Genomic DNA, 18,736 nt, shown 5'->3' with positions numbered 1-18,736 from the left:
GATGGGTGTATCCTATTTATTGGGAGAACAGAGAATATTCCGTCTGTGTACAGCTCCGCAACCATTCCTTTTTCTGACTCACGTACTTAGAGATTCTGTGAACATGTTTCGGATCCAGATCTATGATTTTAATGCTGAAGCAATATGTCTGATTATTTACCGTGATTTTGGGAAGACTAGCCCCCTTCGGGTTCTTTAATTTCCGCAGGGTTATAAACATTGAAAGATCTTTAGCTGTTGCGTAAAGGATATAGTTACGCAGAAGTTGGATGGACTCCGAGACGAGTTCAGTATCCAACTCCTCTGCAGGCTGGATCACCAGGTTCTGTAAATCCTCCAGGTTTTGACCTTCTTTAATCAAACTCTCAAGGATGTCTGCATAAAACGAGTATCTTCATTTGACGTAGTTTTATTCAATAAACAAAACTTGGGCATCATTCAACTCCATCAACAGGCAAGGCCCCTCCCCACCGTCATTTTAATAGTTATAAGTTATAACCCAAACAATCTGAATAATTTAATTCTACCTAACAATAGTATAGTTCAGCGAAAAAAAACACCCTAAAAAATTCCTAAAATACAGCGCTAACATACTTTTTTTTTACTAATTTAAAAAAAAAAATTCAACCCCCTTTATAAATGATTTTTTAAGCTTAAACATAAATTAATTAGCATAGAGTCAAATATACAAGTTTCCTAGTGCTTGACGATCGGTGATACTGTTCATCTTCTGCAACTCCAGGATAGTATGAAGAACTGAACCTGGAGTCAACTCATCCTCAGAATCCAACCTCGTAGCTCCACAATTCTTTTTCAAGATGGCGTCTGGTTTGGAGTAGCAGACATGTTTCTGTACCGGTTTCCGGTTATCACGTGGTGGATTATTCATGCTCTCATCAGATCTATTTTGGCGGCAAAGATTTGAACCGGCAGGATCGGAGCAAATAATTATATCACAGTTGGCTTTACAATATATTTTCGTTTGAGAGTTGGGGTGTGAAGACGATATTAAATCTTCTTCCACCTTGCATTGTTGTTCAGACTTTACCGAGTGAGATTTTTGACTCTTTTCAACAGCCAGGAGTTTGGAACTGAGATGTGGAATGGCCGTAGGGTTGAACTCATTGGGGTTGACTGTATGTACCGTATCCGGCCTATACTCAGAGCTAAGTGCGGTAACAAGGACCTGAGCAAGAACATCTTCGTTTTCAATTACTTGAGATATGAGCTTGGAACATCTAGAATAATAAGAGTAGAAATTACTTTTCAATTGTTATAATAGAATTTTAGTTTTGTTACTAGTCTTTGACAAAACAAATATGTCATATATAGCAATAATAATAACAATAGTTGACAACCCACATTTCGGGGAATTCGAGACAACGCCCATAATATAACTGAAAATAAATTTAAATAAAAAGTTGAATTTAATACCTTGGAACTTCAGTTGATTCTTTCCCATGGAGAATAGCTCCATCCCCGAATATTCTCATGTTATTCTGCGGACTTCGCATCAAGGCCTTGATAGCTGAGAACATTCTAATCTTGTTCCCGGAGAATAGGTCGAGGGGACAGTATCCGCTTAGGGTATCTGTAATACCCTGCTCCACCTTGTAGAACTGCTTGAGGCAGAAGTTGCAGAGGGACGGATGTGAACAGTTCTCAGGCAGCAGGAAACCCATCTTGGGTTTCAATTCAACAGATATCGTTGAACCTAGATAATTAGATGATTAGAGTTTGTTTTGAATCTTCATGGCAGAAACAAATCTCAAGAACTGAAGATTGTCAACCCAGAACGAAATATATTTTTTTTAATGTGGAACTAACAACTAATTTATTTACTCTATGAGGTTTGGATTATCATCAACACCAGAGATTTTGTGGCAGCTTTAAAAATTCACTTTGTGGCAGATTTTATGGACAAAAATACTATTAGTGGCAGATTTTATGGACCAATATATTAATTGCAGCAGATTAAAGAGTCTAAATGATGTCAAGTGACATTTTTGGATTTATAATGTACAATTTTCACACAGATAAATCAAAGAAAAATTTTATCAACCCTATTAAATGAGTTAGTTACAGCGATCAAATTTCTTTAATTCATAGTTCTTCAGGATAAACTCAGAACCTGCCAAACTATCGATTTTTTGTGCTTTACCCTACTTAATGGTTTTCATTTATAATACAATGAGAATCAAAAAAACTGCGAAATTGGAAGACGATATTAAAACAATACTGAAGTGTATTTAATGTTTTTAATGTTGTTACAAAGAAAATGGTTTCACTTTTTAAATCACAAAGTAAAATGGGTCTGTGTAAACTGCACAACTGCCGTGCCTCATGTTCATTCGACTTTATGAAGTCATAACTTGAGTTTAAAAGTTATCTTAATATATTATTTGAGGGTAAACCAAATAGTCTTTTCGCTATTGGTATTAGTCTTACTTTATAAAGACAACTGTGGCCGGAGAAAAGGCCGAATTTACACTATTTGATGCTTTTTGTCATAGTCATGGATTTAAAAAAAAATTTAATTTTAAATTCAACTGTAGCATCTAATTGATGATTGTAAATATCTTTGATTTTTTCAAAGTTATTTAAAAATTGTCTATTTTCAAAATATAACTTGTCAAAGTATAACATTTGACGGATTGATACGTTTTCCATTCTTCCCCACTCCCCAGGAATCCCCGAGTTGTAATCTATGAACCGGTTTGACAGAGAGAGAATGTCGTTTTTGTAAAAACGTGTTAAATCATGTTTAAACGCTAAAAACTCTAATTTCATGCTAATTCTAAAATCAAAAGTTTTCATATTTTTAATATATAATGGCTGACACATGATGCCATTGAAATTTGATAGCTTGAGATTTTATTGGGCTGTTGTTACTGAAAAAAACGTTTAAATTTTGTCTCTGCAAAGGTATCATACCTTTGCGCTGGAATTCTAAACGATAAATCGGCTATTTCTCTGGCCACAGATAATTTTGAAAAGTAAGATGAATAGCTACTAGGCGATTTAGTTTACCATGAAATTACCAAAATAAACGAACGGCCCCTTTAAAACATTCAGACATTAGATTATAATGGTTAGCACCAAACTTCTAATATAATCTCAAGATAAGATGTCTTTGTCATGTCTAGTGGGGCTCACTGTAGTTTTTCTTCACATGAGAAAATGCATGATATGTCTAATATATGTTTGTCACAAATTAACAATGTTACCTATTCCATGAGTGGAGAAGTGTTGAGAAGGCCGGGTTAGATCAGTCATTAGAATTCCCATTGGATAAAATATATCCTTGACACATCTTTCCATCGGTCTCTCTACCCTCACCTTCTTCTTTACAAGCTGAATATAAAATATTTCAATCGTTAGGCAATCATGATCAAACACATTTCTCTATTAATTTATAATTTCAGACACTCAATTTATTGAGTGGCATGTCTACTTTGCTGATAATAAATATATTTCTAGTTGAACATTTTTAGTCATTTCTAACTTAATGGATGCCATTGAAATTTTGGATCTTATTAAAACTTCAATATATACTTAGAGAACAAAATACCTCTAAATCCTCCAGAGATATTTTAACCACGGATACAGGATTGAGAAACCTATCTCCGAGTAGAGGACGTATTACGAGGTTGAGGTAGGAGGAGATAGCTTTCAGTTTTTCGTCTTGACATTTCTCAGCAAACTTACTCTTAGGAAACCTGGACAGTTTGTAAGTTAAAGATCAGGAGTTTACACTGTCGTCTTAACAACGTTCAGACATTGGCTATGGACAGAACAAGGTTGTGCGTGTCAATCTGTCGATGTGATACCGTCCCCTTGGGTAAAAAGTATAAAAAAGGATTAAAAAAATTGTCTTTTCATTTTATGTCCAATTTTTCTTTATCTCCCGGCCCCAGGCGAAATTCTTAAATATGTAAGACACCTGCTTTAAAAAAAACTCCAATTTTTCCTATTTTAAGTTTTCAACAAAGGAATAGTCTTTGCCAGAGATTCAAAAATTCACATTCGATATTTCAAACTTAAATGCTTTGATCTGATCATAAAATCAGAGTTTGTGGAAAATACTCAATTTCTTTCTTGGCAATCAAAGAAAATTCTAAATGCAAAAGAATTTTCCATCATAAAAGATTCCAAAAGATAAAATGAATAAATAAGTAAAAAGTTGATATGACCTGATGACAAGATCTTTGTCCCTGATTGCCACCACGAGGTTCGCGTTCCCCTCTCCCAGGTAGGTCACGCTCTCCCCCACCAGGGACACCTCCTCAACCCCCTTCTAAACATACAGACACGATAGAAACCTAATCTCATCTCATCATTCATCACGATAAAAACAAAAACCAAAAAACAGGGGTGAATCTTCCCACACCCCAAGTCCCCCCAAGAATTTAAGTATGTTTAATTTTTTTAAGGTTTTCTTTGTTAAATGCGGAAAAAAAATGATTTTTAAGGAGAAATAAATTAAATTTCTGGGGAGTAAAAAATTTCCCTTTTGATGTCATTTTTAAATGTTTTAACGACTGAGATGAAAACTCAAACTATTGTAAAATATGAAGACAAGAAAAGATGATCTAATGAAAAAATATATTTATAGGGCTGTAAAGTGTAAAGCGCAATTTCAAGTGACTCTCCATGCAAAGATGGCAAAGCTGGATTTCCAATAGTATCATTAAAAGCTTTGTCTAATTTGTCCCATCAAGTATAAGTTAGATATCAATGTTTAAAATCTTTTAAGAGATTATTTTCAATTATTTCTTTGCACACGTGACTTGCGCATTTCTACCGTAGGAAAACGTTTAGATTTTATCAGAATTAAAAACTTTTAAACCTGGAATAAGAACAATATCTTCCACATTATTGATCAGATAAAGGTTTCAATTGTACCGTAGTTAATCAATCATGTCCCTCTTCACCTGAAGGGTCACTTGAAATTACGCGTAAAGTCCCTTTAAAAGTATTGTTTTATTTAAATTAATCATGATTAACCTGCTTCATCCTACTAGATGAGAACCCTCCATGTTCTCTGAAAATAGAAATATGAAGCACCAGTAACGAAAATAGTTGTACAATTATAATAGTAAAATTTTCAATAAAAGCAATATACAATGCATGTGAGGAATTTTCAATAATTTCATAAAATATAAAATAAAGGAAAAATAATAACACACATAATTTTCAGACAAGATTATAGTTTAATGTTTTAAAAATGCTATTTCCGTAAAAATATTTGTTGAGCCGCAGCGACAACGGTTCCTCGTCTGAGTAGAGTTGTCTCTAGACTATGATTGGCAAAGTTCATGGTGAAAGTAGAATTATCTACGGAGAAAAGAACCGGATGTTTGTGGTTTGGAGGTGGGAAGGATCGGATACAGGACGGATAGGAGATTATCCCTGCTCTGGTGAACAACTTGATAACCCCTTCTTTCAACATCCCTTGAACCTTGAGCGTACATGAAACTGGTTTCCCGGCGAGGAGAGTCATTTCCTCGAGCAGAGTTACCTCAAGGATGGGACAGTTTGGACATAGTTCACAGTTCTCATTAACAAGAACATTCTCCAGATTGGAATACACACAATTCCTACAGTTCTCCGCAGGTCTAGGCTTCGGGAGAGACAGGACGGGTTTACAGTTGTCAGGTCTGGTTGGGATTATTGTGAGATTACTCAAATTCCTATGGTTGAAATTCAGACCTTGATTTGAAGGTTGGGGATCCCCCTCGGCTGTAAGGGAATTAGTTGAAGACGAAGCCTGGACATATTCTCCAGGATAATACGGATACTGTGAACCAATACTAACCAAGGGAGCTGTCGGATAAATCTGGTTTGAATCTCCAATCCAAGCTTGCTCTTGGAAATGAAAGTGACTAGGTGGTGGATAAGATCTAAACGAGGGTTGTGGTGAAAACTGAGAAAAGGACAGGTTGGTATCCGCTAGATTTGAATACTGGGGAGGATTGTCTGGTATCGTTGTATATGTGCCGGAGGGTTTATTTGAACCGGGGTAGATTTTATCTGGTATATAGGGGTTGTGGGACTTGGAAACCTCATATTGCTGAGCTACGGACTGAGGCTGCGATGACTCATTGATCTTTCTCTTATCTCCAGGTAACGCTGATCGGTTTTGATTCTGATGAATATCATCTCCAGATTTCGAAACTGAGTTTTTTGTTTCCTCTAAAACATTCCTTTTCACAAAAGCAGAAGTTTTTTTGATGCCGAACGCGAGCTTTGGCTTCTTCAATGACGGATGTGTTTTAGAAGGATTTTGAGGCAACCTTCGTTTAGGTAATGTCTGCGTGGGGTTTATATCTATGGTAGGTTTTGCGTCTAAATATAAAGGATTTGGAGGATTGATATATTCTGAAGCAAAGGCGTCTCGCGAAGTATCTCTGAAGGTTCCCAACTGAACTAGTGGTTTGAGAACTGGACGGCTAGGTTTCGGTTTAGTAGGTTTCGACTCCTCTGGATTCAAACAAACTGAATCCAAACCCTGGAGTTCCAGTTTGGTTGAAACTGTGCCTATCCTATCACCGATTTGCGGAGGAGATTTGAAAGATGACGATTTAAACCATATCTGTAAATTAATTTCAATAAAATAATGTAAAATATCTACATGAGATGATGAGACGTGTAAAAATACATTTTTTCGTCAATTCCTTTATTATCATTTAGTCTAGAAGCCCTGAAAGATGGCAATGCACGATTCACAACCATTAAAAGCTTTGCCTGACCAATCATAAATTAGATAACAATGGTTTCTGAACAAAAGTGACTTGCGCATTTAAACAGCAGGAAAGCATATGGAATTATCAGAAATAACACACTTTTAAACCTAGTAGAATTCTAATACATATTTTATACATTATTGATCAAATAAAGGTTTTAAGGATACCGTTGTGAATCAGGCATGTCATCTTTGCATGAAGAGTCCCTTGAAATTAAGTTTACAATCACTTTAAGAAAGTACAACTACACATTAAAAAATAAAGTACAACTATACATTAAAAAACGTAACTTAAAAAAAATCACCTTTATCAATCCTTTGGGGTCAAGGGATGCAAACTTATTGTTGAGTGTTCCAGGAATACACTCCTCCAGATTTACACAAAGAGGTTTGCGGTGTAGATCTGCTAGCTCCAGACTTTCAGGAATACAGTTAAGTATTGTAAACAAATCAATTTGTATACTAGAGCGTAGAGTTAGATATTGATAAGAAGGCTGGGAAGAGGGAGGAATACCACGCCAAATCTGACATAGTCCTAAACAAGGGATAAATGGGTAAAATCCTAGGAAATAAGACCTGAACCATCCTACTTCTTAATTATAAAACAGCAACCTAACTTAACCTGGAAACGTGTGTTATGTAATGTGTAACGTGTGTCTACAGTCTATATATGGGACATACTAACTACGTCTAACCTCCAACCAACTCCACCTACTTGACCTAACTTGCCCTAACCTATTTCAAGGTCCGATACATGTTTAGGTCGGATTACTCTTAGAACAGAAAACCTGGTATGTTAGTTAACTTAGGTCGAATCGGAGAGTAACGAAGGCTTATATAAACTGATCTGAACTGAACTACATTAAACCCCAATTCTTAATAATAATAAGATTGATAGTTTAAGTTTTAAAATCATTCTTCTTGAATAAAAAATCACTTACCTAAAAGAGTTCCAGGTTCAATTATTCTAGTTTCCGAATGTTGGAGGAGAAGAACTATATATTTTCCGTCAAGAACCTTACAAATCTGATCTTCAACCTTAGCCCAAGACTCTTGGGAGCTGTACAAGCTACGGTCTATAAACCTGACAAACTTATCTTTGATTACTCCGTCATCGTCTTGAACTCGGCAGAGAACTGTTCCAGAGTGAAACCGACCAGGAGAACCTAGAACTGCATTCACTTGGAAACTCTGGCACATATTGCATATCTTCAATGAATCACAGGTACACTTGTCGGATTCTTTAGGAATAAGGATGGTATCTTCTTCAGGTATTTGATCATACCCGGAGAAATCAAAGATTGAGTTGTTCAACCTCAACCCGGAGGAGGAATCCTCAACAATTAGCTTATTTTGAAGATTAGTTTTCTCTACGGCTTCCTGAATTGGTCTCCAGTCGTGAGAATGAATCAGAGAAAGATGGGTTTGTCCGAAATCCTCTTCATACTCATCGCTCCCCTGCGGTTCATCCAGATCATTGTTAGGATCCTGGTTTGCTTCTGTGAATATACTACCTACAGGACTAGATTCTTGGAGCTCTGTTACATTGCGAAGAGGGGATTTGTAAGAAACTTTCTCTGATAGAATTTCTGATCTCTCTGTAACTCTACGCAGATTTGTTTGGTCTGCCAGGGTTCTACGTGGTAGGGTATCCTGTAGAACTTCACCAGTTGAGAGGGATAATTCAAAGAAAAGGTTTTCTTGAAAACTACTCAGTAATCTGTAAATAGGCGTAATTTATATATATATAGATATATACATATATATGATGTATACAAAGACAAGGGGCAGAATATATCTCAAATATTTAGATAGATATATAGATATATACATATATATATATATATATATTCTATTGTTTATTAAGATTGGTTATATATATATCTCCAATGATTTACACTGAAATAATGAGACTCAAACTTTAAGATTTTCTATAATTTCAAATTTTAATTTATTTAAAATTTTTTTTTACCGAATGTTAGAATTGTTTTCAGATCTCAGTCCTGAACTGAACTCCTTCCATTGAACTGTAGATCGGATAGCAGAACTATACTTACAATACGGAGCAATGAAACTATCAAAATCCGGGTTCATCAGGTGTTTGACTAGATTAAAGAGAACAATGGTTGTCTCTTGAGTATCGGAGAGATCAAATGAATCTGATAAAACCTCTTGACAGATTGAGGTAAGATCTTGAGATTCTTCTCCGTGAAAAGTTTCTTCAAAAATCTCCTGAAGATTAATAAATCCAATTAAACCATCTCCAACCTTGTCAAGGATAGAGTGTAGTAGAGGAAAGACGAGTTTCTCCGAGGTGTACACAAAGATACAACCCTGAACGAATCTTTGGAGGGACGAGATTTCTTGAATGATCTCATCCAAGGCAGCGCTATAACTGAAGCAATTTACCAACCTAAATTATTAAAGATAATAAATGATATGATTTTCTTGGGACAAATACATTTCTGAAAAACGAACGTTTTTTCGAAATTTTATAATTATTTTGTTTTGAAAGAAAAGTCGATGCTTTTTTGATGTAAGGAATTTGTCTGACCTATCACTATCCTTGATGAATTGAGCTGAGTCGGACCTTGAGATTCGAACCCTCAGTTTCTCCAGAAGTTTCAGAAAAACTTTAACACTAAGTTCTCCAACCTCGGGAGGTTGAAGAGGGAACAGCAAACTCTTGGAGGTCATCCTCTCCGGGTCTGAGATTCCTGTGACGTGAACGTAAACTCCAATTTGAGAATAGTCAGATGTATTTTCCAGGCTTAGTACTTGAACATCCAGGAATACCAGGGCTATAACATCTTCCGGACCAAACCTTTCATCCACAACATCGTCCTGATGAACCTCTGGACTAGATTTAAAACAATGCTGTTTGCTATCAGGTCTGTCAGGGAGACTGAAGGGTTGCTTAATGCTTGACAGTTTCTGATCAGGTTCTATAAACTCTTGATAATCTGCTAAAGTAGTTCTCACAGGAGTTTCATCTTTAATATTCACTTTGATCTCAACATTCTTGTTCTCTGCTGGCAGATCATGATACAGCTCAGTAGTGGGTGTTACTACAGAAGTGGGTGTTACTACAGAAGTAGGTGTTACTTCAGTAGTGGGTGTTACCTCATAAGTGGGTGTTACTTCAGTGGTGGATTTTACTTCGGTAGTGGATTTTACTTCAGTAGTGGATTTTACTACATTATTGGGCGTTACTTCAGTAGTGGATTTTACTTCATTAGTGGGTGTTACTTCAGTAGTGGATTTTACTTCGTTACTTCAGTAGTGGATTTTACTTCATTAGTGGGTGTTACTTCAGTAGTGGATTTTACTTGATTAGTGGGTGTTACTTCAGTAGCGGATTTTACTTGATTAGTGGGTGTTACTTCAGTTACTTCAAGTGTGTTCTCTAAACTTACCTGAGCATCTGGTCTTGTTTTAACGTCAGAAGGACTATCTATCAAAACTGCATTTTCTGAAGATGTTTTTGCGTCAATGGTGTTGGGAACAGATATGCCAGCTACTGAAGATATCTTTGTTACAGATGTTTCTGATTCCAGGTTTTCCAGATCCGATGATCTAAATTCCACTGAAAATGTGTCTGCAACAGAAGATATGTTTACAGATAAAGTTTCCTGAACGGTTGAAATGTGAGTTAAAATTGGGTCCGAAACAGAAAATGAATTTTCTGAAGATTTATCCTGGAAAGATGTCGAGCCAGAGGAAGACTTCTCCTGAATATCGTTGGATAATGATGAACAGTCCACCAAAGATGTGTTGACAAGGGGAGTTGTTGCGCTGATTGAGATGTTTGCAACTACAGGGAGGTCAGTTGGAGGTGACATGTCCAAAGCAGATTGTACGTCAGTATCAGGTCCTTTGTCAGAAATGTCGACATCATTTTCAAAACCATATTCGTCGTTAGTGGTTCCAGCTTTTTCCTTAATTCTTTGTTCTAACATTTTCTCGTTCACATCTCTAGCTAATTTGTCTGAAAATATTAAATGTTCGCAATATTTTTTTTCAAAAACAATAAAAATAAATAAATTTATAAATATTTAGATTGCCGTAAGGCATAACACATTATGTATAGTATAATTCGTTATTATACAATTAATAAATTATTTGGTCAAATGCCACAAAAATAAATACGTTAAAAGATAATTTCTGCATTTTTTACCTTGCACCTCGCAACTGTCTGGTTCTAAATTTGAGTTTTGTGAATATGAAGATTCATCATCATCGTCATGGTTCTTTATATTGCTTCTTGGCTTCTTAGATTCACATTCAGCCTCTTCTGTTGTTATTTTATTTCTATAATTATTATTTTTGCGACATGAACTTTTCTTATCAGCTTTCGTATGTTTCACAGAAATCTTCTTGATTTTTTTCATATTTATTTTGATCACTGCTTTTTTTTCTTCAGTTTTAGATAACTTCAGATTACATGATTCTTTTTTAAGATCAAAAGATTTACTTGTTGTGACGGCCATTTTTTCTAAATTTTTAGGAGCCTTATTTTCATTTATATTCTTGTCTAAGGGATCATTAGAAAGAGAACTACTATAAATTGAATTATTGTGTAGGTCGGTTGTAACCAGATCAATAACACAATCAGGTTTATTATCTGAATACAAACGTTTGAAAGAGTTATATGGTTGAAGGATAGGGTTCAGATCAGAGTCGCCATTTTTCTCACAGACAATGTTAGAATCACGCGTTGCAGTCGGTGCAACTGGTGGAACAAGTTTTTTAGGAGACCAAGCTGTCGAACCTGGACTTGCTGGAACTATAGATGTTGTAGAATTTCCAGTGTCAGCCTTTAGTGTTGCAGGTTTCGAAGTTGGAGAGTTTACGGAAGAACATTTTTTCTTTTTTGGAGCTAGAATTTTCCCATAATGAACTTTAACAGACAAGGTTGTCGGAGTTTCGAGAACAGGGGGTTTCTTTATCGGGATTTGACCCTTCGGCGACAAGGGTGTCAGAGTCTCGAGGACAGGGGTAATTGTCGGAATTTGAACTGTAGGCGATAACTGTGTTTGGGTTTGAACTTGAGGTGTTTCATTTTCAGGTTTAATTCGCGGGGTTTCAGTCTCTGCAGATGATGAGATATCAACTTTTGGGGTTGAAACTTCTGGAACTAGAATTTTAGAAACTATCGGAGCTATATTATTATGCTGAGGTGGTTGATTTTCCGCAGAAAATTCGATTGGAATCTTGATTTTTGGGAGTAAGACCACCGGATTTTTAATAGTTGGAGTAAATGTTTTAGATGTAAATTTATTTTCTGGACTTTCATTTGGGGTTTTATCAAGTTTATCTGCCAGGGGTTCCCTTTCCAGAGTCTTATGGCCTTGGAGATAGATTGTGACTTCTTTGGTTGCCACATTGTCAGATGGTTCTGGTTGGGAATTAACAGATATCAATGTGTCCGTGGGTTTGATATGAATACATGAATCATAGGATAGTTTAGCTTCTGAGCAACCAGGGAACCAACATTTTCGTAGATTTCTCGTCAACCCCTATAATTGTAAGGATTGTTATAAATTTAATAAACCTTAATTCTTAAGGCCATATATATTGAAAACATCATATATAGGTTATCAGATTAAACCTTTAAACCTTTATCTGATAAACGATGCTCAGGGACAACTACAGTGTGAGTTATAGAGCAATGCCCCCACCCCCCCCCTACAACGGCGTTGGGAGGAGCTACGGAAATTTGAGTGAGAGTAATTTTTGAGTTGGCTCATCTCTAGTAAATTCCAGTATCCGGCTCGACGTCGATGATAGGACAAAACTAGCCGGTTTAGTACTAGAAAAACACAAAATCTGGTCTATAATCTAGAAATCATTGTAGACCATATTTTGTGTACTTCTAGTACTAAACCGGCTAGTTTTGTCCCATCATAACTTTGCTATAAACCGGCGAAAGCAATTAAGTTTATAGTCTCTCTGATCAGGTTTAAATTTCTGGTTCTAACCTTAAACCAACAAGGTCTACAGAGTGTTCTCCTGCAGCATGGAGTTCGTACTGGAGTTCTAGGATTTCTTTGAGTACACTCCTCACATATAAGTTCTACGCCCTGGAAAATTGTTTTATCACTATAATGTAATAAGGGGTGTGTGTATGATTTTAAGAATTACCCCCCTCCCACCCCCTGACACGGAGGTATGATTTTGATTAATTGAGGGGAAAAATTGGATATCAAAAGGTAAGTTTTTTCTTCCTTTGGGATACTTCCCCCCCCAAAAATTTCATTTATTTTCCCAACCTAGGGAATAAAAACCAAAAGAGGGGGGAGATGATTTTTAAACAAAATATACACTCCTGAATTTTTTCAAAAAAGATTTATCATTGAGGGCAACATTTCTAGATGAACAATTCTGTGAAGAGTAAAATTGAAGGCCAAGTACAAATCAAATCAAACCAAACTGTAAATATGCTATAAAAGCTATGTTGTATATGCCTATTATATGAGTAACCGACGCATTGGTTAAAAATTAACATAATTATTTGATAATGATTCATGATACATACAGGTTATCTAAAAAAATGCTTGGTACAGTACAGATCTCATCATCGAGCCAAGTTGGCAAATTTCAAAATGTCATTTTCCCTAATTTTTCTACTACAGACCTTATGAATGGTATTCATACATCGAAAATGTTTTGAAAATGGCCAGGAGATTATTTTTTAGATACACTTAATTAATGATGGACCATAACTTACTTCGTTCTTCATGAACTTTTCAAGGTTTATGGGCTTTTAAAAGACAACTCAAAAATCTTTGAGGATTCCAACATTGAAAAACTAATAAAAGGTCGCGTTTTATGACTATACAAGATTTTATCCCAAGAAACATTTTGAGGAAAAAAACGATCATTTGTTGGTTCGTGTTGAAATACATCTTCTCTCAGTGTTAAAATATGGCATATTGTAATAAAAGCTAATGTTTAGAATAAACAATTGGAAAATTTGTAAAGCTTCTCAGATATTTAAAAAAAAACATTTAAAAGTTCCAACCCTTTAAAGTTGTCTTAAACGAACCAATTAGTTTTCTATCATTGTAATTAGAAAAATTATCTCACCATATTAAGCTGTAAGCATAGTTGAGCTGGAAAGGAAGAACTTTCTCCATTTTTATCTGAGAGTGAATATTAGAAGTTGTGTAGTGGTATTAATATTAAAAATATACAATTGCTTTAGTATTTGATATTTAAAATGACGAATTTATCTAAATTTTCAAAATGGTGAAACTAAAATATAAATTATGTTTAATATTAAAAATTACTCTATTATAATTTTTTCAACTCAAGAAGTAATAACTATTGTCTATTAAACTAGCATAAAACTGAGAATATATATCTTTAATCTTTTTAACAATGGAATTCAGCAATTGCAAGTTTCAACACGTATATGGTAGGACCGAAGAAAATATTTTACTCAAAAGAGTGAAATTTCTGATATTCGCAATTGCTGAATTATCATTGGTCTCTAGAACAAGGTGTTGTGATAAGTTTGAATAATTCTTGATTCTATTAGTTGCTTGGTTAAAATGGATGGATAAAATTAGTCATAGTTAAAGGAACTGTAAGCGTAAAAGTAACCCTCTGTGCAAAGATAGCAATGACCGATTTACAACGGTACCCTTGAATCCTTAATCTCATTATTTTATAACGTAGTTTTTCTGACTCTAGAGAAAAGTTTCTTTCTGTACATTTATCCATTGTTTCTTGTAAGCAAACGTGCACAAGTCACTTTTGTAAAGAAACCACAAATAAAAATAAACAGGAAACCAAAAGTTAATCGGGCATTGCCATCTTTGTATGGAGGTTCTCTTGAATTTACGCTTACAGTCCCTTTAAATGGGTTGAAGATATTAAAAATCAGATTTTGAGATTGCAAGCTAAAGTTTAATAACAAATAGTGCTCAAAGTTAATTGTGCTCAGTCTTTAGTAAGACATCATAAAATGCATATTTCTTCATCTTGGGTAGGGCTTTTTTTAATCAATAAAAAGCTGTATTTTTTTATGTAATAGATTTCTTCACAATCAGTATGTATAGTTCACAAGACAAAGATGTTAAGAAGTTCAGAATTCATTGTCTGAAAGAATTACATATTTTGATTTTACCATGGGGGATGCGAAAGACATTTTAAACAGATTTGAACAAATACACATTTTAAAAGTAAGTATAAGAATGTTATTACTTTAATCAATTTAACTTAAATTTTAGAATAAAACACTTTGAATATTACAAGGATTATTTATGNAAGAATAACGAGTTCTGAATGCAATACAATTATATTGGTCCTTAAAGAGCAGTTCAACATTCCAATTTTAAAACATGACAGTTGATTGAATGGTTTTGAAAGAGGTTAAAGAATAACAGTTAACAGTTGATTGAATGGTTTTGAAAGAGGTTAAAGAATAACAGTTAACAGTTGATTGAATGGTTTTGAAAGAGGTTAAAGAATAACAAACAAGTTATATTGTTAAAAAGCTGTTGGACACTTGAACTGTGAAAAGTTGAACAAAACGACATGTTTAAAAAAGTTAAAACACTTACACTGTTGAACAATTTTAAGTTTAATAATTACCAGTTTTAAAGAATAAAAAACAATCCTCTGTATACATCTGAATGTTTCGAAGAATATTAAGATTAAGGTCTTGACTGCTGAAGGGTGTATGATGTTTGCAATATAATTCTATATTCTAAAGCGTGTAATTATGCAAGTTTCTGAATGTGTCGTACATGTACTGCAGAATATGTTGAATCTAATTCGCATTTGTAACAAATAAATAATATTATTTACAATGACCGTACTTCTCTACCTAAGAGTGTTGAGTACAGTGAGTCCCCAAAAACTTGAAACACCTTGCTTTTACTTTAAACTTTCGAAAAGTCTCTAGTTATTGATGTGTTCTGATCTTAAGAACAACATACTCTCTGCTCTAACAAAAATGAACCTTAAGAAAAGCTAGCTTTAAAGCTTCCATGTTTCAAGGGACTCTCCGTGCTACCAAAGCCTGGAATCTGATTGCGGCATTCGCACAACGCCAACTCCTCCACCCAACCGCCGGAAGTTCATGGTGCCGCAGAGTTTCCAGTTGTTAGCATCCGCATCATACTGTTCTATCGTCTTAAGATAGGTTGTACCATCAAACCCACCCACAGCGTACAGTAATCCGTTTACAACTGCTAATCCAACACCAGACCGTCTTTACAAATATAAAAAGTTAAGAAAAATGCTATAAAAAATAAGAAAATTAATTTAACAACAATGTTCTCTAGACTTCAAACCCATGAACCAAAAATTTTAGTTCAGAACTAATTTTAATAAATATTTTACTAAACGGGGCGATCAAAACTGAAGTAAGGGGAAACATAATACATTTGTTTATTCCCAAGATATGTCAAACTATTAAACACTTACCTAGACATCATAGCTACCATAGGACTCCAGGATCCTGTACTAGGATTATATATCTCTGCACTTGACAATTCAGTTTGATCATCTCTTCCTCCAACAGCATAGATTAAATTATTAAATACCGCACAACCAAGATGTTTCCGCCGAGTGCTCATCGACGAAACGGTCGTCCATTTATTTCCTTTGGGATCATACCGTTCTACAGTATTTAAAGGACATTGACCGTCTGAACCCCCGATAGCGTAGAGATATCCGTTGAGAACTGCTACAGCGACACCAAGCCTCCGGGTGTTCATACTCGCTACCTTGGACCATTTGTTTTCTTTGGGATCATACCGTTCAACATGATTTAGACAGGATACTCCATCCTGTCCCCCGACCGCGTAGAGGAATCCGTCCAGGACTGCAACCCCGACACTTGTCCTACAACTAGAAGTGGGAGCTACATCACTAGACCACTGATTAGTTTGAGGGTCATACCGTTCAATTGAGTTTAAGTAACTTTGACCGTCGTGACCACCGACTGCATATAATAAATCGTTAAGAACCGCCACTCCCACCCCGCACCGTCGTTTAGACATCGGCGAGACCATTTTCCATTCTCCGGTCTGAGGGTCATATCTTTCCACGCTCGCGATGGCATCCCCTGAGCACCAGCCTCCTACAGCAAATAATACCTCCCCTTTACGAATAGGTTTTCTTGGTCTGGTCCTGGGTCCTTGCATTAAAGGACGCTCTTGAGGAAGTAGAAGGTAATTCTTCGCTTCATCTACTAAATCTCTACAAGCTTCATCTGATTTTATTAAGATATCTGATCCAACCGTACCAACTAGAAATTTAGGTGTGAGAAGGGGCATCCGTACATGCTGTAGAACATGGGATAGATGATTTCTCCTCTCATTGATATTATATTTAACCCAGGCCATCACAGCCTGGAAAACTTGTTCCTCGCTCCGCACATTCAGCTCGTCAGAGGATATTATATCTATGAGTTGGGAGAGGGGAAGGAGTAGGAACTCTTCATGATCCATCACTTCCTGGAAATTATGTTGCGTAAACTTATCCGCAATCCTTAGGAGTTCCCGGCACGCATGCGTATCTGCAAATGCGCGAATACCTAGACAGTTTGATGGATCAAGTTGTCTCTTGAGGAATTCACAGCAAACATCCTGAATCTCTGCTAGTTGTAGAAGACACGCTGCAGGCAGAAGGGTCTGTACATTGTTCTCCTCTACTACAATACTAGATGTGTAGCAGAAATCAATCAATATATCCATAGCAGTCTCGTCCACATCTCTGTATACAAACAACATCTTCAATGATGATAAAAAAAGTAATGTAAAAATTATAAAATCTAGAAAGGTAAGATGAAATATTTAATTTTGTCCGAAGTAAAAGCATTTTGTTGTATTTATTTAACATCTTAAGGGTCAAAAGAAAAGTTTCATTTTTACTTTCTCAGTTTTTACCTTCTATTAATAATACTTTCTTAAAAATCATGCTTTACTCTCGACACTAACAGTTAACAATCAATAATGAAAAACCGAAACAAATCTTTCATACAAAATGAAATTTTTTTTGAACTTATTTTTTGGGAAGGAATTGAACTTTTAACGACTTTTTCTCCTCAACTGATCGATAAATCAAAGACACTTTATTTTTGGATAAAGAATGTTAATTTTCCTAATAGTGACTTCTGTTTGGTTGGATTCAGACAGCGCGCCGGTGAACATAGCTCTAAAGTACGGAGAGCACGCAGCTAATATTACCTAAAAATTAAATATTTTCAAATATTTTTTTTTTTTTTTAATAATTAACTACCGATCAAAACTTTTGTGTGGAAATTGTTGATCTTGTACACTTAGTCTCGATATCAAATGTGGACACTGGACACTTTTTAATAAGAATAAATCCTTGATCTCTCTTAGGTTATGACTATCAGGGATATAAGAGAAATTAAATCAATCCGTAGATCTGCATACGATGGAGATCAATGCTTGATCCCAAGGAGTCACAACACAAAAGTTCAAAAATAAGCAAATTAATTCACAAACAAGATTTTTTTACTATTATATTATAATAATATTTACTTTTAACTTCATCTCACCTTGTGTGCATATATTTTTCTATTCCCAACATTAATGACGACATCGCATAGATCGTGAAGTTTTCGTATCAAACTCAATTCTGTTAAAGTAGACCTGACACAAGAAAAATGTTTGATATTATAATTATTACATGTTATTTTAGATATTGTAGAAAATTCATAATTTATTTTTAGATCACGGCTAATTATTTTCTATAAATTCTTTTCATACTACAGCTGCAGCTGATCAAACAAAGAACTATTAAGTTCAGTCGTTTCATTTTTTGAGAAAACAAAAATTAAAAGAAAAAAATTTAGATACCTCGCATGTTTATCACTTCTGTACTCCATCCTAGCTGGAGAAGGAGGTCTATCTACCAACATATCATGAACCATATCCCCCATCGCCACCTGGCGTCTAGTATCTTCCATCATCATAATGAACCACACCAACTTGAACCACCTCACAT

General features: G+C 35.3%; 3 protein-coding genes across 4 annotated transcripts; all 3 read right to left on the bottom strand.

Annotated features, from left to right (window-relative positions):
- Position 1: 1 nt before the first annotated feature.
- Positions 2-5,087, bottom strand: LOC111718446 (uncharacterized). The gene is made up of 7 exons (XM_023494045.1): positions 5,008-5,087; positions 4,194-4,297; positions 3,572-3,719; positions 3,228-3,354; positions 1,435-1,714; positions 697-1,238; positions 2-375 (listed from the first exon to the last, which is right to left on the bottom strand). Exons 1-7 carry the CDS (start codon positions 5,014-5,016, stop codon positions 17-19), a joined length of 1,569 nt encoding a protein of 522 aa, XP_023349813.1. The 5' UTR covers positions 5,017-5,087; the 3' UTR covers positions 2-16.
- Positions 5,044-15,021, bottom strand: LOC111718443 (uncharacterized). 2 transcript variants are annotated; one of them, XM_023494040.1, is made up of 10 exons: positions 14,601-15,021; positions 13,835-14,334; positions 12,727-12,828; positions 10,923-12,264; positions 10,021-10,733; positions 9,300-9,868; positions 8,718-9,158; positions 7,687-8,465; positions 7,051-7,280; positions 5,044-6,595 (listed from the first exon to the last, which is right to left on the bottom strand). In XM_023494040.1, exons 2-10 carry the CDS (start codon positions 13,835-13,837, stop codon positions 5,231-5,233), a joined length of 5,544 nt encoding a protein of 1,847 aa, XP_023349808.1. In that variant the 5' UTR covers positions 13,838-14,334; positions 14,601-15,021; the 3' UTR covers positions 5,044-5,230. The 2 variants fall into 2 exon arrangements, with proteins under 2 accessions (XP_023349808.1, XP_023349807.1); XM_023494039.1 differs by lacking the exon at positions 14,601-15,021 and having other exon boundaries at positions 13,835-14,570.
- Positions 15,022-15,034: 13 nt separating this feature from the next.
- On the bottom strand, positions 15,035-18,731 carry LOC111718445 (kelch-like protein diablo). Its single transcript, XM_023494044.1, has 5 exons — positions 18,589-18,731; positions 18,288-18,381; positions 17,864-17,949; positions 16,184-17,476; positions 15,035-15,968 (listed from the first exon to the last, which is right to left on the bottom strand). The coding sequence occupies exons 1-5, from the start codon at positions 18,702-18,704 to the stop codon at positions 15,767-15,769; spliced, it is 1,791 nt and encodes a 596-aa protein (XP_023349812.1). The 5' UTR covers positions 18,705-18,731; the 3' UTR covers positions 15,035-15,766.
- Between the last annotated feature and the right edge of the window lie 5 nt (positions 18,732-18,736).

Source organism: Eurytemora carolleeae, unplaced genomic scaffold (assembly GCF_000591075.1).
Source record: "Eurytemora carolleeae unplaced genomic scaffold, Eaff_2.0 scaffold176, whole genome shotgun sequence".
In the NCBI taxonomy this organism is placed as follows: Eukaryota; Metazoa; Arthropoda; class Copepoda; order Calanoida; family Temoridae; genus Eurytemora; species Eurytemora carolleeae.
This window is presented reverse-complemented; position numbering and strand designations above follow the sequence as displayed.

Coding starts and splice junctions, on each gene's coding strand:
- LOC111718446 (XM_023494045.1), bottom strand. Junction 3,720..4,193: donor GACAAAGATCTTGTCATCAG/GTCATATCAACT, acceptor CAAACTGTCCAG/GTTTCCTAAGAGTAAGTTTG. Junction 3,355..3,571: donor TATCTCTGGAGGATTTAGAG/GTATTTTGTTCT, acceptor TTTTATATTCAG/CTTGTAAAGAAGAAGGTGAG.
- LOC111718443 (XM_023494040.1), bottom strand. Junction 12,265..12,726: donor GTAGACCTTGTTGGTTTAAG/GTTAGAACCAGA, acceptor TTACAATTATAG/GGGTTGACGAGAAATCTACG. Junction 6,596..7,050: donor ACCCCAAAGGATTGATAAAG/GTGATTTTTTTT, acceptor ATTAATTTACAG/ATATGGTTTAAATCGTCATC.
- LOC111718445 (XM_023494044.1), bottom strand. CDS start 18,704: ATGATGATGGAAGATACTAGACGCCAGGTGGCGATGGGGGATATGGTT. Junction 18,382..18,588: donor AGAAGTGATAAACATGCGAG/GTATCTAAATTT, acceptor TTCTTGTGTCAG/GTCTACTTTAACAGAATTGA. Junction 15,969..16,183: donor ATGGTAGCTATGATGTCTAG/GTAAGTGTTTAA, acceptor ATATTTGTAAAG/ACGGTCTGGTGTTGGATTAG.